Source organism: Pipistrellus kuhlii, unplaced genomic scaffold (assembly GCF_014108245.1).
Source record: "Pipistrellus kuhlii isolate mPipKuh1 unplaced genomic scaffold, mPipKuh1.p scaffold_m20_p_8, whole genome shotgun sequence".
Classification (NCBI taxonomy): Eukaryota; Metazoa; Chordata; class Mammalia; order Chiroptera; family Vespertilionidae; genus Pipistrellus; species Pipistrellus kuhlii.
In genome coordinates this window covers 66,612,103-66,634,847 of record NW_023425584.1, presented here as the reverse complement: position 1 = coordinate 66,634,847, position 22,745 = coordinate 66,612,103, and the positions used below count along the sequence as shown (strand labels likewise).

The following is a 22,745-nucleotide window of genomic DNA, read 5'->3' as shown; positions in this document are numbered from 1 at the left end:
CATGGAGATAGGTCCTTGACTGTGGGAGGAAGAAGAGAATAGGGTTTGAGTGACGAATATGTTGGAGGAGGTGGGGGTGTTTGCAGGGAAGCCTGAGAAGGCTCAGCTCCGGAAGGCAAATGGGCTATGAGGGAGATGTTGGAGGTAAGGAAGGGATCAGAGTCCCCAGGCAGGTGTCAGGGAGAGACCCAGAGCCCAGCTGGAGAGGAGAGGCCAGGAGGGAAGGAGCCTGAAAAAAAAAAAGCCGGCTGAAAGCCAGTCTCCATGACCTCACAAAGCCCTGCCCTCACCCCCAGGTTCTGGGAACTGAGTCAGTCCTGGTGGCCCCACTAGCAACTGGATGCAGGGGCAATGGCATTTTTAACACCCCAGGGAGTGAAAAAGGTCTTCCAACTTCAGGTGAAGAGAAAACGTGGCCTTTAAAAGAAAGTTTGCTCAGACTGATGTAGCAGTGAGGTGCGTGCGAGAAGTGGCCCCTCACGGAGCCACTTCTTTCCTGCATCACATCTTTCCCTGTGCCACCTCTGAGGTCCCCAATGGGTGTGTCCACTCCAGAATGCCCAGCCAAAGGCTCCCCAGCCCTTGGAGCTGGGGGCTGCCTTCAGAGCCTAAAGGGACAGCCTCTGATGCCCAGAGCCTGCTGGAGGGAAAGAAGGGTGGGTATGTGGGCTCTGGGGCTGTCTTCATGCCAGGAGGGCCAGGGAGGCCCTGAGGCATATCACAGGGGGGGTGCCACCTCTCCCAAGGAGACTTGGGACCCTGGGAGTCCTCTGAGATTGCATGCCAAAGTGTGTAAGGAGTGCGTGGTGTATATGTGTGTGTATTTGGGGTTGGGCGTCTGTTTCTTTAAGGCAGGGAAGGGTCAGTTTTCCTTGGTTTCTCAGAACCAATTTGGTGACAAGGAGTGATGAGGATCTCAGACACAGGGCCTGGACCCATCGGCAAATTCCTTCCAGAGCAGGGCCGTCCACAGAGGGGTGCGGGCACTGACCTCAAGCACTGAGTCCCAGCCAAGTGTGCACTCAGACCAGCCTCTGACCCGCAGCTATGAGCTGGTGGGCAGGCACCAGGCGAAGGCTGCCCTGTGACGCCTCTGTCCCTGCCTTGGCAAGTGGCTTCCACCACCTCCTCCACATCTTCAATGAACTGTCCCATCAAATACCATCCTGGGCATCTGTGAGGCTGCAGGGAAGGACTGAGTGGTGGTGGGGGGGGGGGGGGGAGAAGGGGGAACAGGAAGTCCTAGGGGCTGAGGACAGGGCCCTGGGCCTCCTTCTGGCACCAACTTAGCCATCAATCCTGCCCTCTCCATCGACAGTCCCCCCAGCACAGCTTCCTCCCATTCCAGGGGAGCAATGCTCCAGGGTTCATTGGTCTCCACTCCATACCACGCCTCTTCTTAACCCTTCCTTTCAAGGCACTTGTTTCTTCTCCATCTGTTGATGATCTGTAAGAACCTTTCTGGAAGGGCCAGACAAATGCTCAAGTAAAATGGGACCTTTCCTATCGATTGGGGAAAAACGATACCCTGATCAATCTTTACCCCATTGGTCTGCCAGAGTGCCTGAATTTTCACCAACCAAGACACATTCCTTCTTGCCTTGCTGAACCTCTTCTCAGTCATTGACTGAGTATGAATTTAGTATAAATTTACCTCTGCGGCAGCTAGTGAAAAGTAGGCTCAGAGAGAAGTCATATTTTGTTTTAGGGAAGAGGAAGGAAGGACCGTGATTCAGGTCTTGGAGCCTGCTGGAGGTTTACAAACTCAGGTCTGCCATGGCTGGCATGAGAATGCTCAGAGACATGAGCAGCACTAGAAAGAGTGCATCCCCAGGAAAGGGGGCAGAGGGTTGGGGGAGGCAGGGGAGCTGTCCAGAAACGAAGGCATCACTCTGGCCAGGCAGACACATATTCTTTGGTCACTCTTCAGGACATTAAGGAGCCATGTGGGGACCCCCAGGAGTGTTTTGCCCAGTGATCCTGATTCCCCATGTTATGCTTCTCAGAAACCAGAAGGTCGGGAGCACCTCCGGAATCTGCTGAACTGGGAAAAGTTTGACGAAGTGAGAGACTCCCGCAGAAGCATCCTGCTGGATACCTTCTACGAGAGCATCATCTTTGCCGTGGGCAAAGGCTTCCCATGGGTGGAAGTGGTCCAGGTGGTTAAGTTCACGCAAGAGCTGCTCCAGGAAACCAAAGGTATGGTGCCTCCAGGGCAGGAGTCCAAGAGGATTGCAGGAGGATGGGGGGACACACAGAACCCCCTGTAGGCCATCGCCCCAGGAGCTCTCTAAAGAAACAAGAGCCCCTTCCTTCTCCCATCCCCTACCTCCCTCACACCCCCCTACCCCCACCCGGCATTTACCCTTCCCACATGCATATCAGTGGAGTCCCTGTCCAGGCTTCTTGAAAACAAAGCAAACAAAATGTTCTCCCTGAGACTTCACTAGTCTCCCTGACTGAAAACGTTGCGCCACTCCTGGTTGTTCACACAGCAGCCAGGATGTTTGTTTCCCAGTCAGACATTGGCACTATAACATGAATTTCGTCATCAAATCAATACCTCTGGGGTAGTGATATGTCAAGGGTGATGGGATTCTTATAGTTATGAATGTCCTAATGTTAGGAAATGTGCATGAAAAGATTCTGGGATAATGGAACATTATATGGGCCAATTTGGAAAATTTTTCTTTGCTCTATTTTTTTCAGTTTTATTGCAATACAATTGACATATTAACATTGTATTAGTTTAAGGTATATATATTGCAAAATGCATAGTTATAATTTTTCTTAATAGGGGTTTTTTTTAAGGTCTACTCTCTTAGCAAACTTTCAAATATATAATACAGTATTGTTAACTATAGTTACCAAACTGTATGTTACATCCCCAGAAGTTAGTTATAACTAGAAGTTTATACCTTTTGACTATACTCGACTATACTCAACTCCCTCTGCCACCTCTGGCAGCCACCAATCTGTTTTCTGTTTCCATGAGTTCAGTTTTTTATATTCCACATGTAAGTGAAATTATGCAGTATTTGTCTTTCTTTGTTAGACTTATTTCACTTAGCATTATGCCCTCAAGGTTCATCATGTTGTCACAAATGGTAGGATTTCCTTCTTTTTTATGGATGAATAATAGTCCTGTGTGTGTGTGTGTGTGTGTGTGTGTGTGTGTGTGTGTAATTTCATTTTCATTCATTTCTTTTCCCCCCATTCATTTTTTGATTGACACATAGGTGGTTTCCATCTCTTGCCTCTTATGAGTAATGATGTAGTGATCATGGGGGTGCAGATATCTATTTAAATCAATAATTTCACTTCCTTCAGACATATACCCATTAGTAAGATATCTGGATCATATAGTAGTTCTGATTTTGAGGAGCTTCGGTTTTCCATAGTGGCTGAACCAACTTACATCTCCACCAACAGTGCACAAGGGTTCCCTTTTCTCCACATGGGTCCCTTTCTCTGGTACTTGTTATCTCTAGGCTTTTTGATGACAGCCTTTCTAACAGGTGTGAGGTGATATCTCATTGAGGTTTTCATTTTCACTTCCCTGACAATTAGTAGAATTGAGCACCTTTTCATGTACCCATTGGCCATTTGAATATCCTCTTTGGGGCAATGTCAATTCAGGTATTTTGCCCAATTTTAAATGGGATTATTTGAGTTTTTGTTAATGACTTGTATTAGTTTCTTATGTATTTTGAGTATTAACCCTTTATCAGTTATGGTTTTTAAAATATTTTTCCCATTCTGTAGGTTATCTTTTCATTTTGTTGATGTTTCCTTTGCTGTGCAGAAGCTTTAAGTTTGATGGAGTCCCATTTGTTGATTTGTTGTTTTATTGCTTATGCATTAGTATCACATCTTAAAAAAATCATTTCAAAACCAATGTCAAGGAGCTTTTCCCCTATGGTTTTGGGCTATACTATTTTTTTTATATACTTAATTTTTTTAAGAGAAGTTTTAGGTTCACAGCAAAATAAAGCAGAAGGTACAGCGACTTCCCACAGAAACCTTGCCACACTCAGCCTCCCCATTGTCAACATCCCCCTCAAAAGTGATATATTTTTTACAATCAATGAACCCACATTGATGCATAATAATCACTCAAAGTCCATAGTTTACATTAGAGTTCACTGTTAATGGTATACATTCTATGGGTTTGGCAAATGTATAATGACATTTACCCAAAGTAGTTTCACTACCCTAAATATCCTCTGTGCTTCCCCTATTCATCAGTGTTCACATACCACATCCCTCTGGGTTAACCAACTCCTGGCAACCACAACTCTAGTTATTGTCTCCATAGTTTTGCCTGTTTCAGGATGTCCTTTGGTTGATATCACAAAATAGGTGGTAGCCTTTTCATTTTGGTTTCTTTCACTTAGTAATAAACATGTCAGTTTTCTTCATGTCTTCTCATCGCTTGATAGTTCATTTCTTTTTACTAGAGATGAATAATATTCCTTTTTTTTATTTTTATGAACCACAGTTTGTTTCTCTGTTCACTTACAAAGGACATCTTGGTGGCTTCCAAGTTTGGGCAATTTTTGAATAATACTCCAATAAATATCTGTGTGCAAGTTTTTGTGGGGACATAAGTTTTCAGCTACTTGGGACAAATACCAAGGAGCATTATTGCTGCATCATATGGTAAGAGTATGTTTAGTTTTGTAAGAACTCACCTTCCAAAGGAGTATGCAATGAGCAAGAGTTCCTGTTGCTCCCCATCCTCGCCAGCATTTGATGTCAGTGTTCTGGATTTTGGGTCATTCTAATAGGCACAGGGTGGTATCCCATTGTTTTAATTTGCATTTCCCTGGTAACGTATGACATGAAGCATCTTTTTATATGCTGACTTGCCATCTGTATATCTTCTTTGGTCAAGTGTCTCTTAAGATCTCTTTGCCCATTTTCCAATCAGGTTGTTTCTTTGTTGTTGAATTATGGAAGTTCTTTGTATACAGTAGTCTCCCTCCTTGTCCACAATAGCACTTTCTATGGCTTCAGTTACCTGCATTCAACTGTAGTCTGAAAATGTTAAATGGAAAGTTCCAGAAATAATCAATTATTAAGTTTTAAATTGGGCACTATTCTGAATAATATGATGAAATCTCATGGCATCCCTTCTGTCCCTCTCCAGACATGAATAATCTCTTTGTCCAGTGTCTCCATGCTGTATACTGTCCCCTATGTTGCTCACTTAGGGACCATCTCAGGTATCAGATGGACTATGGCGGTATTGCAGTACTTGTGTCTAAGGAACCCTTACTGGACCTGATGCATAGTGTCCCCAATGTACCCAGAGCTCATCCACCAATCCTTATCAGCACCTCAATGTCCTTCCCTAATCTCAGCATGTTTCACCACTTCCCCATCCACCACCCTTTCTAACCCAGCTCCATCTCTTGACAATTTTGTACTTCTGCACCCACTCACCAAACAATACCGTGATTTCTTTTCAGACACAAATAAAATCCCATCACTCCTGTGCTTCAACCATTCAGTGTTCCCATCACACATCTCAGGTGCACTTGGACCCACCTTTTATTTCTGGAGCCGCCATGTGCCCTTCCATTTCTCTGCTCCCACCCTGTGGTCCCAGTTTGAAGATTTGAGCAAGACATGGCATTACACATGGACTGGTTTCAGAGCTCTTGGGAAATTTCATCCCACCTCTGCCACTCGCAGCCCCCGCTCCCCGGGGCCTTCCTGGCATCCTTCTGGCTCCCACTCCCCGCTGCTCACAGCAGCACATGGGTACCAGAGTTCACCTCCGTTGGGTGAGCTCTGCGGTGGCTCACGGCCAGAACAAACACTGACTAGGGAGAAGAAGAATGTCAGCCCCAAGCAGGTGGGAACGCGGGCTCTTTCAAGTTTCCATCAGAGCCTTCCACAGGCCAAACCCTTCAAAAACAGTCGGTGATGATGCAAACCCAGCTTCAAACTGAGGAGATTAGATCGCTGTCGGCGTGTCTGGTATCACGTACCTTGCCAACACAGTCTATCTGTATCTCGTAGGCTTCTAACGAGTTGGAAGATTTGGTGATCAGAAAACTTAACTCCCTCTCTGCAGGGAGCCCAAGCAGCCAACAAGGTTCTTCCGGCCTCTGCAGGAACCATCTGAGCAGCCAGGAGCTCCCTCCTTCTGAGGCAATGCATTCCTGTGTACACTGCTTTTGTTGTTAGGAAATCCTTGAAGTTCTTTACATATCTAGCTATGTCTTCCTTTTACACCTTTTAGTCAAATGCTCCAAGTGTGTCCTCTAGACGCAGAGTGCAAGCCCTGGAGATATTTCATCATTACATAGTGTGATCATCAGGTGTTCCCGTTTGGACTAGGATTTCCTGTGCCTTTTATTACCTTAATATTGTATCATTTCCATAGAGTCCTTTCACCCAAGCCCCTCTGCCCCCTTTCTTATTGCCCTTCTTTGGGAGATTGAATCCCTGGAGAGGGCATCTATACCTTCTTTCTTTTTGTCCCCTCTATCTGTCCTACCAGTGTTATTAATGCATGTGGCACACAGTAGGTGTTGCATGAAGAAATGAATGAATGAATGAATGGATTCTTGATGGCCATGGAGAAAACAAGTTCTATATGCACAGAGAAGGTTAGGTTGCTTGGCTCATCCCAGGATTGAGGGTTGTGTGTGCAGATGATGTTAGAAGCGGCACAGTGAAGTCCACCAAACTCTATAGTCAGAAGATCTGGGTTCAGATCCCACCTCCCCACTTACTGTGTAATCTTGCAAACATTCCCTCCCTGAGCCTTCATTTCCTCTTCTCTAAAATGAGGGCTGTAATAACTCCATCTCTTAGGACAGTTGGCAGGATTAAATGAGAAAGGGCACGCAAAATGTGTTCATTGCAGAGTGACAGGCACATAGTAAGTGCTCAGCTAATGTCAGCTCCCATGTGTCCACCACACATGAGGTGAGGCAGAAGAACAGCAGATACCAGTGATCCAGGACTAGAGTTACAATATGCTGCCCCTCAGGGGACTTGCTGTCTGTACCATTTCTTGTCTTCTCCCAATCTGCAGACCAGACTGAATGGTGGTCCAAACACCCTCTAAACACTCATATGACCCATCCTCGGGCACACATGTGAGGAGGCATCCCTGCCCAAGGCATCTGCTCACTGTTCTTGTTAAGGGAGAGAAAGGGCTGGTGAAGAAGGCAGGTCAGGTCCCTCCCATCTCACAGTTGCCCTGCCCTCCTCCTGGGCACACGTCCCATCTACATATCTAGCTACATCTTCCCTAGGTCATGGGGTGCAGGATACAGACAGCCTGGGGTCCCGCTGGCCAATTGACTTACATTCAAGCTTCTATTTCAGCTAAACTCCACACTTGTCTGTCACTCCTCTTGGAAAATAGCTTCTCGAGGCGTGTGTGTGTGTGTGTGTGTGTGTGTGTGTGTGTGTGTTTAATCTGGGGATAAGGATGGCTGAGCTCTGCTTGCATACTAGATAACGAAGTTGGCAGACAGCGTTTAAGGAGAGTCATGTTTGCACAACAATGAATCAGAGCTTTGCCAGGACAGCCCACAGCTCAGCTTATCTCCCTGCCCAATCATCGAGCATTGGGACCAGGAGGGAAAGGGTGGCCCTTTATTCAAAAGTGTAAGCTGATTCCATGTCCTGGAAAATGGCTCACCAGGACATTCTGGTCTCAACCCCAGGCCAGAAGAATGAGTCCTTCCCTCACACCTCCCCTGACAGCCTCCGGAAGCGCTGAGTGGTTCCCATCATGAAGTCACCAGGCACAGCACAGAGGGACAGAGGCTGCCAGCTCTGTCCTGGTGGAAGGAAATCACAGGAAAAGGGCAGATATTGCAAACCCTGCCAAGACCAGGAACGGAGAGAAATGTTGGGGCGTATGTTGACTCTGAAGTCGCTCCTCCACCTGGGGGAGCTGCAGAGGATTCGGGTGAACTTCCTGTCTGTGTCTGGCACATTGCAGTCAGCACGGTAAAAGGAGAAACAGCCTCCCCTGCCCCAGCCATCACTCAGCATGGAGTTCAGCGCTGGAGGGGTGCAGGCCAGTGCAAACACTTACCCCAGAACCCCAACCACTACCAGCCACCTCTTTGACCACTTTGTAGCTTTTGCCTCTTGGCATCCTCTGCGTCTGGTGAGCACTGGCCTCTCTCTGATGCTCCTAGATGTCTGGACTAAGAAGCATCCCCTTTCTGTTGTCCCGGAGGTGGCAGGAAGTGGGCTTGATGAATGCCGAGTGAAGTGTGTCACGGCACTGGTATCTGCAGTCCCACCCACAGCCACTCCTGATTCTCTAGGAAATGTCGTCCAGGCAGCCATAGGATGGAAGACAGATACCCCACCCACACTCCACTGCTGGGGTCTGGAAGAGGGGGATTACTCCCCCATCCCCCACCCCCTGCACACTCACAGCCATGCCCAGGGTCTATCTGCCAGCCCCCAAATACCCCGCCCACATGGGGGAGCCTCCAGTGATTCAGGAGCAGCCTGAGCAGACAGCATGAACCCAATGCTCCTCACACTAAACCTGGAGGAGGGGCTTTTGGAGGCAACTTCTTCATTGATGGTTAGAGGAAGATTCCACAGAGGACAATGATTGATATTTTGGGGCAAATGGGCAACTATCACTTCAGAGATACCTCCCTGAGCATTTTTGCTTGCTCAGGCTGCGATAACAAATACCACAAATTGGGCAGTTTCAATACTAGAAATGTATTGTCGTGTAGTTCTGGAGACTGGATGTCCAAGATCAAGGTGTCAGCAGGATTGGTTTCTCCTGAGGCCTCCCTCATTGGTTTGTAGATGGCCATCCTCACACTGTACTTCATGTGGTCTTCCTTCTGTGTGTGATGTCCTAATCTTCTCTTCTTATAAGCACACCAGTCAAATTGGATTAGGGCCCACTGCATGACTCATTTAACCTTAATTTAAACCTCTTTAAATACCTTATTTTTAATATAGTCACATTCTGAGGGTCCTGGGGGTTAGGACTTCAACATATGAATCAAGTGGGGATACCATAAGTCAGCCCATAGTACTGAGTGAGGTCACAGCTTACCAGGGAAGACTGAGCCAGTTAGTAGGCCAGAAATCAAGACTGTGCCATAGAAACCTTCCCAAACCTTCCCAAGGAGCTGTGCATTCTGCAGACATAGCATCATTAGTAATCTGCAGAAGGAGGCACTATGGAGCCTTGCATTTGCACACATAGCATCATTAGTAATCCTTACTTTGAACTTGAATCATAAGCATTTTAAAATTTTATTAAATTGATTGGGGTGACACTGGTCAACATGAACATATAGGTTTCATGTGTGGATTCCTTGTTACGAAATCTGTATATTGCACCATGTGTCCACCTTCTTCCCCTACCCTCTTCCCTCTGACAACCACCACACTGCTGTTTGTGTTCATAAGTTTCAGTTTTATATCCCACATATGAGTGAAATCATATGGTTCTTAGCTTTTTCTGACTGACTTATTTCACTTAGAAAAATGTTGTCAAGGTCCATCCATGTTGTTGCATATGGTGCTATTTCATCCTTTCTTATGGCTGAGTAGTACTCCATTGTGTATATGTATCACATCTTCTTTATCCAATCCTCTATCACAGGACCCTTTCATTGTTTCCATGTCTTGGCCACTGTGAATAACATAAGCATAATCCTATATAATAAAAGTCTAGGTGGTATCACGTCCTCATGCAGTGTCATCACAAGATGGCCACCTTCATGTTGTCATAAGATGGCTGCCAAAAAATGGCCACCACAATATGGCCTGCAGGGGAGGGCAGATGAGGGATGAGAACCAGGCCTAAAATGGCAGTTGGACATCCCCCAAGGGTCCCAGATTGGAGAGGGTGCAGGCCAAGCTAAGGGACTACCCCCTCTCCCTTAACCCCCCCCCCTCCGCCTCAGGCACCAGTCCTCTAGTTGTAAAGATAAAAGAACTTTATCTGAAGTTCTTTTTAAAAGCTCAGAAACTTTAAGTAAACTCTCTCAGGTTGCACTTCTCATAAGCAAGGTTGGGGTTTGAACTCAGGACTTCCTGGTGGCAAAGCACGAGCCCCACCTGTGACCTTCATCTTCATCAGAGGGATCTGTACACCGGGCACATGAAAGCCTGAGAAGTATGTGACTCAGGAGAGCACCCTGCAGTGAGGGGCATGAGGCTTCCAGGGAGCAGGAAGAGCTGAGAACCTGGTAGACCAGGGAGAACACCTGGGGACCGGGTTCCTAACTGGGTCACCTGGAGTTGCTCACAACATGGGCCTGAGATCCTAGCCTCCAGCAAGGTGGCTCCAGTGTGCAGGCCAAGCTGAGAAGGTGAGCTGTGCCATTTGTCTAATGTGTTCCAGTCTGGAGGTGCCACCCGGGTGTGGGCAGATGGTACCAGTGCCCTTGAGACCAAACCTCCAGCCCTTTGGAGTGACCTCTTACCCTACCTCTGCCTTCCCTTATCCTCCCATGGTCAGCTGGACATGCTGGTTCCTAGAGATCCCAACATCAAAGGTGGTGAGGTACAGCTTTGACGTGCCCTGTCCCTGGCATGGTGGGACGGCTAGGTCGTTTTCATCTCAGGGATGCTGACGACAAGGATGATGACAAAGACTTACCATGAGGCTCCCCTCGCCAAGCTTGAGACAGCTGCAGAGCTTCACCAGGAGGCCCACACACCCCATATGTGGCTTTGAGGAGCTGTCATCTTCATGGAAGTCACCATAGCTTCTCAGAGTCAAAAGGGACCCAAGAAGTAATCTGATCCACACCTCACCATCACTGAATCCTCTCTAGTTAAATGCCTCCTCACTGCTCAAAGTAAGAGTCACTCCATGGACAATACTCTCATTTTCTAGAAAGTTCTTCCTGCTGTTGAACTGAAATTTGTCTCTCTGAGCCTTCTGCCTAATGGCTCCTGGTCTACCCTCTGACCTCTCCTCCTCCCCATCAGTTTAATCCTGCTCCACTTCCCCAGCCATTCTCCAGCCAGCATCCAGAGCCCTGGTCCAGAGGACTGGGAAGAGTGAGGACTCTCTTAGCAGGAGAAATTGGTGAATTCCTGAACAATTCACAGTCCTGGGGAGTTGAAATGCTAGTAGCCTCTTCACAATATTGAAAATGGCAACCCCAGTATTTACTGATTGCTTACTGTGTACCAGGCATGATGGGAAGCTCTGTACACACATGCTCTCCTCTGATGCCATGAGGTGGGCATTGTTAGTACCTCTGATTCACAGATGAAAACACTAAAGCAAATAACCTGTGCAAGTGATCAAGAAGCAACGTGTGGGTCCATATCGGTTTGCATTCCCAGTTGTGCTCTAACCCAGCACCCCACACAAGCTCTGAGAATGACCCACCCCCAGCGTCAATGTCAACTCCAATCCAGGGGCTGCCCCAGGCTCACTGGTGGCTTCCACATGACCATGAACAGTGGCTGAGAACAGAGCATGTGGCTGGCAAGATGAGATGCTATGGGATCCTTGATCCCGCAATCACAGGACAGCAGGGAAGGTTTATCCACCCAGTTTGCTCCTCCTGTGGCCAATCCCAAGCAGTGCAGATGGGCATCAGACCAAACCAGACACCCACTCTACTCTCCCTGCAACTCACCAGGCAGCTGCACCATGGACAAACCAGTGCACCATGGGCACCATCTCCTTCCATTGCAGAGCAAGCAGTTCCTTGGGGAACACCCCTTTCCAGGAGGGGAGGCCAGCAGCTCAGACACCTTGGGACAGGCAGGAGCTGCAGGAAGTGGAGGGTGTGCAAGCTCTCATCCCAGGCTCCTCCTGCCTAGGTCCAGGCCAGAGGTTAGCAGGGTAGCCACAGAGCAAACTTCCCAGAGAAGAACCAGACACGTGTCTCCTGACCTGGCTCTTTCCTCCCCCTGGGCAAGCAGCACCCCCACGCACTCTTCAGAGACATTTCTGACTGTCCAAGCCTCAGGACCAGTGGGCAGAGAGGAAAATAAAACCAGTCCCTTCCCCACAGTGCAAGTGCTAACAGGTCCTAGACTACCAACACCTGATTTTGTCACAATGAGCCTCAGGTAAGGCTCTGCCTCTCCCTGGACCTCAGTTTCCCATCTGTAGGGTGAAAGGACTAACTAGCTCAATAGCTGCCAAAATAGGATCCTTAGTCCCAAGAGACTACTTAACTCAAAATAAATTTGAGAAACATGCAGATGCTCAACCTTCTCTGGCCTAGTAATACATTTTGCTGAGCCTAATAGCATATCATGAGCTCTGTTTAATTTCTCTGGGTCCAACATATTCTAGTATCTACCTCCAAGAGTCTGCAAAGAGAGTGCAGAGCCATCAGGATGGCTGCAAGGGGCCTCCTTGGGTCAGGCCCCAGTTTGAATGTTGGCTCTGCCATTTACCATTTGTAAAATTCCCTGACCTTTTTGAGCCTCAGTTTCCTTCTTAGATAAACTCGGGATGATGCCTACATCTGTCTCACAGATCCCAGAGGGTTGGGGTGGGGTGGAACTTGCAGTGACCCAGGGCCTGAGGGACCCAGGGAGAACTCCCTACACAAGAGTCATCTGCTACTTCAAAAGCACACCTGTCCTCTGAGCTGTCACTGCCATTGGCACCCCAGAGTGAATGAATTTGTCAGGGCCTTGCTAAGAGCAGAAAAAATGGGCAGGGGGCAGCATTCAGGCCACAGGATGAGGTGACAGGGTGGGCCCTGTGCTCTGGTCTGCTTCCCACCATCCAAGGTCAGCCCTGGTAGGCGCTCAGGTATTCGGAAAGGTAAGCCAGCCAGGCTGTGACCTGACTTGGTTCCTCCCCTGGGAGCCAAGGCGGGGGCACCAAACTGGTTTGTCAGGGCACCCGTGGCACCTGGATCCTCCCCCTCACGCCCACCCAGAAGGAGCAGCCCCTGTTGGTCTCCCAGCCCCAGACCCAAATGTGAGGGGCAGTGAGAGGGTGCCCAGGGTGCCTGGTCCATGCCCGTGCCTTTTTGCCCCAATTCTGGAGTGTCTGGTGTTGTCACCCACCCCCGCTCTTCCCTGCTCATTGCCCTTGTCCCCGAGCAGGTGCTGGCCTCCAGGGGCTTGGGGACCATCTTCAGGAAGTTTCCAGCAGCCAATGCAAATGAAGGCCACTCCTTGTTATTGAAGAACCACTTGCAGGTTCAGATCTGTCTACCTGGCAGCCAGAGGCTTCTCCGGAGACTTAATCCTCTGAGTCATCAAGACTTCTCAGCCTGTAGCAAGTGGAGAGTGGTCCGGGGGCCAGGAAAGTGTGTCTCACGGGCCAGCTGGGGATGAGCTTTGCTGAAAACCAGGCCTGCCCGAGTGTCATGGGGCTGAGCGTTGGAATTATGTCTAAGAGGTCCTTCCCTATTTACCCAGGACAAGGTCCCCACTTGTGTTTCATGACCTCCAGGCTGAGGTCACAGCTCACACCCAGTGTGGGGCCTCTCCCAGGATGCCGGGCAACTGGGAGCTGGTGCACACACTGAGGGTGCTCAGCACTGCTGGGCCTGGAGACCTTGGTCCAAGCTTGAGCCAAGTGCATGGCTGCTGGCCAAAGAGAGAATGCTAGGGGCTGGCCTTGGTGGGGAGGCAGTCATGGGGGGTGGGGGTGCTGGTGACCCAGCCCCATGAGTTACCGACCGAGCTGGGGGAGGAGGAGGGCGTCTTCCAACAGTACAACCTCCACGGAGCCTAGAGGTGCAATGATTCACCTGACAAAATTGATACAGTCATTTCCACACCAGCCTGGACTCCAGCTTTGATGATCAGAAAAGGGTGACCTCACCCTGCCCCCACTCACTGGGATGCCTTTGCTGCCTTCCCTGCTGGCCTCCAGGTGCCATCACCATCTCTCGGAAATACCCATCTGACATCTTACGTCTCATCTTAATACCTCTGAGTGGCTCCTCAACTCTCAGCTGCAGTTAAGAACTGTAGTTCTTAGTTTGATGATTTCTGTGGTTCTTAGTTTGATGATTCTCTCTATGCACACTCTCCCCAGAAACATGCGCATGCAAAATCCTGGACAGTGCAATTCCTGGGGGTGCCACGGGTCCTGGAGCCCATCCTTGGATGTCCTCGGGTTCCATGAACTCTGGCTTTGGGATGAAGTGCAGGTCTTCCATGTGCCTTACGCATGCTTGCCTTTTGCAAACTGAAGACTTTAAGTCTCCTGTTCCCCAGCTCCGATGCCCGGGCTCCAGCTCTGCCTCCCAGGATCCCCGAGCCATGAGGACCCATGCATACAACCACATAGTACTCCACTTGCCTCTAGCCTTTTTCCCTTCTGTCCCTTCACCAGGAATGCCATATCTGCCAAACTCATCCTGTTTCTGGGCTCCAACGTCCTCTCTGCAGGAAACCTTCCCTGGCGCCCAGCCCCACAGCATCTGGGGTCAGAGCGCCTCCTCTACCTGGTCTTATTGTGCTTCCCTTCCTCCTCTCTGCACTTGGGTGGGTGCCCAGTTTGCCCCGGGCACTGACTTGCATGTTGTCTTTAGGGGAGCCCTCAATGCTTGTTCTGTGATTTTATAATGTACCCGAGCACCATAAAAATAAGACTCCATATTGTCCCTTTTAACCACCTCTCTCCCAAAGCAAGAGGAATAGAACAAAATACCCGCCATATCTGAGCAGCACGAAGCTCACACATGTGCAGGAAGGGGCCCGGCAGCCCTACTATAAGTGAGGGGACCGGGTTTCTAAGGACAGACGCCATGTGTCAGGGTCACTTCTCAGAACAGGGCCTTTGGCACTATCCTCCTGCAGTTGGTCATTTGATGACTCAATGGTCCTTGTGTGCCATGTCTGAGTTCTTTAGGCTCAATCTGAGTCATTTATCAAAGTTAGGAGCAATTCCCAAGCCAGTCCCCAGCTTGAAATCAGCATTTTTGTGCTGATGTGTGTTTGTGCACATGTGTGCACATGTGTGCTTATGTGTGTGTGTGTGCGCGTGCACGTGCACGCACAGGGGGGCTCTGTGATTTTAGAAAGCTCCAGATGATTCTGGAACATAGAGCTCCTGCTGGCCCTGGGCCCCCCACACCACCAACCTGAGACAAAGGTTTAGGAGTGAAGAGGTCCCCGGGATCAGCAACCTGGCTGGCTTATTTCCCAGAAGAAGGCCAAGCAAGGAATGCAGAGATCGCTGTCATTGAGGCTCGTTCTCCAGGAACAATGAGAAGCTTCGAGAACCCAATGAAAAGCTGGGAGGAGAGTGCACTTCACACTGACGCACATGCCAAGGCAGCAGCTTAACCTGTCACTGTTGTTTTCCTCAAGAGCAATTCTTAAAAAATAGCTTTGTGTGTGGTTTTCCACCAGCTTTATTGACATAGTATGCACAAATAATTTTCAGTTGTCAGTAATTCACAAGTATGTCAGGTGTGCAATGTAACATTTGATATACACTGTGAAATGGTAACCACCCTCAGTCTAATTAACATATTCACTACCTCACACAGTTACCACTTTTATTGATAATGAGAACATTTAAGGTCTACTCTCAGCAAATGTCAAGCACTCAGAACAGCATTGCTAGCTATGGGCACGACACTGCACAGCTGATCTCCAGGACTTGCTCATCCTGTGTAACTGGAACTTGGCCTCCCTGACCAACAAGCATCTCTCCATTTCTCCCGCCCCCAGCCCTTGGCAACCAGCATTCTACTCTCTGCTGCTATGATTTGCATTTTCTGAGATTCCACGTCTAAGTGAGTCAAACAGTTATTTGTCTTTCTGTGCCTTATTTCAATTAGCATAATATCTTCCAGGTCCATCCACATTTTTGCAAATGACAGGATTGCCTTCTTTTTTAGAGCTGAATAACACTCCATTGTGTGTGTGTGTGTGTGTGTGTGTGTGTGTGTGTGTGTATCACATAGTCTTTACCCGTTCACCCATTGACATTCAGTTAGGTTGTGTCCATATCTTGTCAAGTGGGACTATTGCTGCAGTGAACACAGGAATGCAGATATCCCTTCAAGAGCCGGATAGAATGACCTTTGGATATGAACTCAGACATGGAATTGCTGGGCCATATTGAGAAGCTCTTTCAGACATTTTTTTTTCTAATTGCCCACCCCCATCAAGTTGTAATGCCATAATCTATACATCTGATTATACACTGGATGTATATAGTATCTGCTTTATTCACATGGAAAGCTTACTCTTTGTATTCGATTCAGGGCTAAGGAAGACTAAATAAAATTTAAGGATGATTAAGTTAAATTAAAAATGAAAAACTACCAACATCTAACTTAACATTGTAGCTATACTTTCTGAATAACTTTTAATGTAATTTATTTACCTACCTAAATTGTAATTGTTAAATTAAACATGCAAAGGAACAATTTACATAAATACATAGTAATAATAGCAATGCAACAAATCTTCTATCAGTTGAAACTGTCACTTTTCTAGCAAAACAGTTAATAAAGTTAATTTCTTTTTTATTTTTTATGTGTTGTTCTAATCACCATTTATTCTCCCTGTTCCCTCTTCCACCTCCAGATGAAGTTGATTTCTTAAAAATTCTTTTCACTAAACTTAACTTCTAACTTTTGCTTGATATGGCAAAAGAACTAGTTTCTAGGCAGTGTGGGGTAAGGTAGTTCAGGAAGTGGCACTGTGGGGGGTGAGGGGAAGTGGCACTCCTGGGGGTGACTCAGTGAGTCCTACACAGGGAAGGGCATCCTAGACTGAGGCCAGTGTGCCAGGAGGGGATGGAGGGCAACTAAGTCAAAAGGAAGAGACAGATGAGCCCCTGTAGGACCCGGACTTTCACATTGTGAGGGATGCCACACAGAGCTGATGTTTTTTCATGGTGCAAACAGTATTTGCCCAACTCTGTGCCACAAATCTCCAATATAACATCTATCTCTCCAATCATCTCATACTGCTCTCTTATCTGACTCCCTTTTTTACACCCTCATCTCCAAAGGGTTTGAAGTAGGGACAATATAAGGCACAGCTGAAGGCTTATATAATATAAGGCTTTACAATGAGTTAAAAGTCAAACTATAGGTAAGGAGAAGGATAATCACATAAGAAAACAATAGGATAAATGTTATTACATAAAATTGACTTTGAGCTTCCAAGAATCCAAGGTAAGAAGGGAAATGTAGTACATCCTGTATCTTCTAAAAACTAATAAATGGTAATATAAAATAGCTAGTAGGCTCTGGCCCCATGGGCTCTGGGGTCAGAGTGCCTGGATTCAGAGCCTATGTTGATCAAGCCCATCAATGCAGCTGTCCCCTGATTCACTCCATGCCTGTACCCTCTGCCCACAGGCTGCTCCATCACCCAAGCCATTACCATCCTGAGGAATAAGCTTAGTGATTACCAGGGGCAGTTCAACACCACCCACCTGCTGGCCCTCTGTGACTACTTCTACAACACCTTTATCCGCCACTACAGACTCTACCAATATGTCCTGGGCCAGGACCAAGAAGTCAACCTGACCATCAACCATGTGGAGGTGTGTGTGCCGCCCCAGCCCCTCCCGCTGGCTGAGGGCAAAGACAGGGACCTATGTAACCTTGAGCAGCAGTTGGCTGAGCTCACTACAGCTGAGATGCAGAAGCGCACCAATGTGCTGCTCCTGAAGGAGGCGCTGCACCTGGAGCAGGAGCACATGCTGCAGAAGAAGTTCTCTGAGATGGCTGTGCAGCAGAGACGGGTTCTGAAGAGAGAGGTAAGGCTATGCCTGCAAGGTGGAATGCTGCTCACATGCCATGAGCAAACATCCATTCCTACCAAGAAAGTATCCAGGTGCCGACAAGACTTCGATTGTCTGCACACATGGAAAGGGGTAGAAAGAGACAGCGAGTCATTGACCATCTGACACACCCTTTGCATGTGCATTTCATGAAACATGCTAAAAAGGTGTAATTCACGTTCCCATTTTAGTGATGAGCCAACTGAGGCTCAGAGAAGTTCATCAACTTGCTTAAGGTCACCAAGCTAGCATGTTGTAGAGTTTAGATTTAGAATGAGGCCTGGTGACTCCAAAGTCCAAGTTCAAGAATCAGTGACAGATTCCCCCCAGAATGACTCCCAAGCTCTGAACCACAGATTCTCTCAGGGCTCTTTGTCTGCCTGCAATGAGGCCTGGGTGGAGGTAACAAAGGAAGGGTAAGTGATGTGATACGGTGGTAAAGAGATGGGGTGTGTGGAGCTAAGACACTGGACTGCCCTCTAGGAGCCAGAGTCTCCAGAGACCAGCTCTTTAATAAATGGCGACTATGTTGTCCTCAGGGAGTCAACTTCTTGAGGGCCTGGCAGAGTCTAAACTTGTTTTTTTAGCGATACATAGACACTGATATCATCACTGTTGGATCATCTTTGAACACAGAGACATGTGGCATGTCTGCATGTATGTACATGAACACATGTATGAGGGGTTAATAACTAGATGTGACATTGAAGTCACAGGGTCTGTGTGCATCAAAAGAGTTTAGTTTCTGCCCTGGCCAGTGTAGCTCAGTCGTAGAGAATCAGCCCACACATCAAAGGGTTGCATGTTTGATTCCTGGTCTAGGGCACGTACCTGAGTTGCAGGTTCAGTCAGGGTGTGAGTTGGGGTGTGTACCAGAAGCAACCAATCTGATGTGCTTTCTCATATCGATGTTCCTCTCCCTCTTTCTCTTCCTCTGTTTCTCCCTCCCTCCATCTTCCTTTCCCTCTAAAAATCAATGGAAAAATATCCGTGGGAGAGGATTAACAAAAATGAAGGGAAGGAGGGTATTTCTGAATTGTCAGGCAAAGAGTGAATGGTCCTGGAAAGAATCCAAATAAAACATTGAGAAAAATCTCTAAAGAACAATAAACACAACAGAATGAATGATACTTTTCTAAAGTTAAGTCTCCCAGGTAAATAGCTCACCAGGCTGTTACATAATTTTAGTGCATTAAGCCATCCAATGGGGACCAACAGAACCCAAGTGAGCTTGTCTCCATGCCCTTCCAGGGACCTTGCTCTAGAATATGTGGGCAAAGCTATGGGTAGAAGGGGATACATCCTGTCCAACTCTTGCCCACACCACATCCCTCCCATAATGCTGGTTAGTGACTTCTCAACTCTCTAAGAAATTTCCCATCCCCTCCAAAGAAGCTACTAAAACTTTCATATGTGGGAATGAGATGAGGGCAGGAGGAAAAGGAAGGGAGATGATATCCAAATGGAACTTGCATTGACAAGAAAATCAGAAGATATGGCATTGACCTGTGGTCCCAGAACAATGTTAGTAATAAATTACACACTCAAGTAGGGTGATCACCACAATAGGCCAGAATGGAGAAGAAAAGGAGCAATTGCTGGAATCATGGGACAGGAAGTGTAGCTGTAGGTAGAGGATCATAGCTATGGCCAACCCAGAGCTGGTTGGGAGGAAGGTGAGAGACCTCATTCTCCTTCCACACTCAGATCTCCTACCAGAACCTCCCATTGGTGGAACTCCACCAGAAGCCAAAAGCTAAGGTAGCCAGTTGATGCTGCCCTCTTAAGTCAGCCTCCCAGGGAAGAGTAGGGTGAAGGGCAGAGAGGTCCAGAGAGGGAAATGGAAGGTCCTAGCACTTAGTAAGAGGAGAGAATTGGATCCTGTTGAGGAACCTTATCTGCAGATGGCCTTAACCTTCCCCTGAGCCCTGTTCACTAGCCATGTTCTGTTTCTTCTAGGAGTTGGAAAATCTCATCAATGAGGCCATTCACATCCAGATCAAGTGCCTGAAAGAGCTGCTTCAGTATGAGATACAGACAACTTTTGATATTTTGGACCTGAAACTTCAGAAGAAGACTTTAAATCTCAATGCTCCTATCCCTTTCCCACTCTCCATCAGTGGCCAGCCAGGCCAAGACGAATCTCTCAAGACCAACAAAGCACGCAAAGCAAAGAAAGCAAAAGACAAGAGGCAATCTAAAGACTCACTGAAGAAGAATCATTGACGATTATGAAAGTATTATGTGATATGCTCAGCACCAAATAGATCAGTGATTTCTAGTGATTAAAAGAAATGAAACAACACCCATCATCTTATCTCTATCCTTTTTCTGGAAACCATCTTCTACCACCTGAAAATCTAACCCAAATAAGAAGGCTGTTCTCTGCCAACCACAGAGCTTTGTGCCGGATGGGCAGGTAAACATCCCCTCCTTACTAAGCCTGAGCCTAGACACTGAGGACAGAACCTCTACCAGTGGGTTGAAGCAGGTAAGAGTAGGGCTGACACCAGACACCAAGAAGGACTTCCAGGAACACACTCGTTCTGATGTTCACATGGGGAGAACAGGTCCTGGGATCCTATTGCCATTTCTGGGTACACAGAATAGACCACATTCAGCCTGCTCTCCGTGTGCTGGTCTCCCTGATAGAGGAGACTGGTGCCTCCAGAGAACTCTTCCTTCTGAAAGAATCCACTCTGTTTAGACTGAGTCAGGGGAGCAAACTACAATATATTAGAGGTCAGAGATCAGGTTTCAAACCCAGCTCTGCTGCTAGTCTGCTGTGTGACCTCGCCAGTGTCCTTTCTGTCTCAAGGTCCCAGCTCTCTCTTCTATCAAGTGGGAGAGTTCCGGGCCAGTGTCAAAGGCCCATCTTCCTCAGGAGATAGATGAAGCAAGGTTTGCTATTCCCATTTGTCAAGGGGGTTCAAGGTTCAAGGAGGAATGGAGTATTTACTCAAAGTCACTCAGCAAGGCAATGAAATAACCGGGATTAGAACTCAGGCTTCCAGACTCATGTCTGTGCTCTTTTCTCTGCAACATCGTGCCACGTGTAAACAATCACACAAATCCTGTAGTTGTTGGCTATTGCAGACATATAATTGACAGGTGAATGGGCCCTGAAGATCATGGCAGAAAGGATGTTACCTCTCACTGACTCTTCCCAGGCCAGTGACCTGCTGTCATCTCTGCTGTCCATTCCATGCTCCTTGTTCAGAACGGGGTGGGCCACAGTGCAGCTCTCCCTGTCATTTTCACGTCTATCTCTCCATGACCACAACTGCTTTCTAAGTCTTGCTACTGAAGATATGCCTGGGTCTGTTTCCAGGCAAAGCCAGCCTGCTTTGGAAGCCAGGCTGATCCAAGATTGAGAGAGGGAGACCCGGGATGGCATGTCACCAGCCCTGGGGCCCTCTGAGAGAATTGCAGGAGACCGGAACTCTGGCTGCGAAGGGGCTTCACTGGGAGCACTACTTCAGACTCTCTCTCTCCATCTTACCTTGATGCCATAGTGTCCTGCCTAGGTTGTCATTGCTTAAGGGAATCCAATTAAGAACTGGATAGGACTGGTATCCCTCCACTTGTACTTCCAGCTACCCCCACGATTGCTTCTCTTGGTGTGTGTGTGTGTCACATGGACAGTGAGCAAGTTTTCACCTCAACTCAAGGTTAAATGCAAAAGATGATGAGGGCTGCTGACCTGCCTCTCCTTCCCCACCCTTTCCTGACTTAGTGTTACCCTCTCAGGGACAATGCATGCAACTCTACTTGGGATGGTGAAATGCATGCAGATACAGCAACTAATTAGGTTTAGTTTCCCCTCTGGGATGCTGCTAGGGACAAACAGTATTGCTGCTCTGTGCCACAGACTGCAAATGCATGAAGCCACTAGGCCACCAGGCACCAGGGTCAGCAGGGAAAGGTGGGAGTGGCAAATGAGGGTATACACACGATGTGCAGGAGCTAGAAGGCAGGCGTCTTGCTAATGGGCTCAGACCGTGGTGGGAGCAGCCTTGCTGCAGACACTGCCACTTACTATACAGTGTGAATCTACAATTATTTATCTTGGTGTTTGCTATGGCATTTTCATTTTTCAATAACCCTCAGTAGCAATGACTTTGACCAAAAAAAGGAAAGTGCTTGAGTAATGAAAATGTAAGTTATCTTGACTTTCTCTTCTTCAAGAAAATGATGAAACTGTAATGTATAAAATGGTTTCCTGTGTTTAATCATCCCCCTGAGAACCATAGTGATGCCAATTATCATATAAAAATCAAGACAAAATCTGTTCAAGAAGCACTAGCATCTAACTCAAAGGTCACCAGTAACTTTCAGAAGACTGTCTAAAATCCCAGCCAAACATTACCCCAGGTGTTTCTGTGAGGGTGTCTTGGATGAGATGAATGTCTGAATCAGTAGACTAAATAAAACAGATTGCTCTCCCTAACATGGTGGGCCTCATTCAATCAGTTGAAAGCCTGAATTAAACAAAACACTGACCTCTGTTGAGTAAGAAAAATTCCTCCTTCCTGACAGCCTTTGAAATGGGACATCAGCTCTTTTTGTTTCTACAGCAGACTCAGCCTTTAGACTACTTGAAACAACAGCTCTAACATATTGGAATTCTCTCTCTCTCTCTCTCTCTCTCTCTCTCTCTCTCTCTCTCTCTCTCTCTCCCTCTCTCCCTCTCTCTCTCTCTCTGCTGTTTTCTTTAACTAAGTCTCATCTGGCTTCCCAAAATGACTTCCAAAATTTATTTTTTGTCTCTGGACTCTTGATTAATTTACACACAGCACATTTTTCAGATTCCTGAACTCTTCAAGATGCTGGATCAAAACCCCCAGCAGGAAACCAGGAAGGAAACTATTAAAATAATTCAAGTCAAATATAATATTAGCTGTCAGTATGCAATACACAAATATTTAGTAAGTGCCTACTGTGTGCTTGCGACTCTTCTGGGCCCTGAGAATACTACACCAGAGAGTAAAAAAGTCCCTGCTCATAATCTAGTGGGAGAAGA

General features: G+C 47.4%; 1 protein-coding gene across 1 annotated transcript; it reads left to right on the top strand.

Moving 5' to 3' along the window:
• Positions 1 to 351: 351 nt before the first annotated feature.
• CUNH8orf74 (chromosome unknown C8orf74 homolog) lies at positions 352 to 19,948 on the top strand. The gene is made up of 4 exons (XM_036425212.1): positions 352 to 399; positions 2,007 to 2,199; positions 17,295 to 17,698; positions 19,682 to 19,948. Exons 1-4 carry the CDS (start codon positions 352 to 354, stop codon positions 19,946 to 19,948), a joined length of 912 nt encoding a protein of 303 aa, XP_036281105.1.
• The last annotated feature ends 2,797 nt before the right edge of the window (positions 19,949 to 22,745 follow it).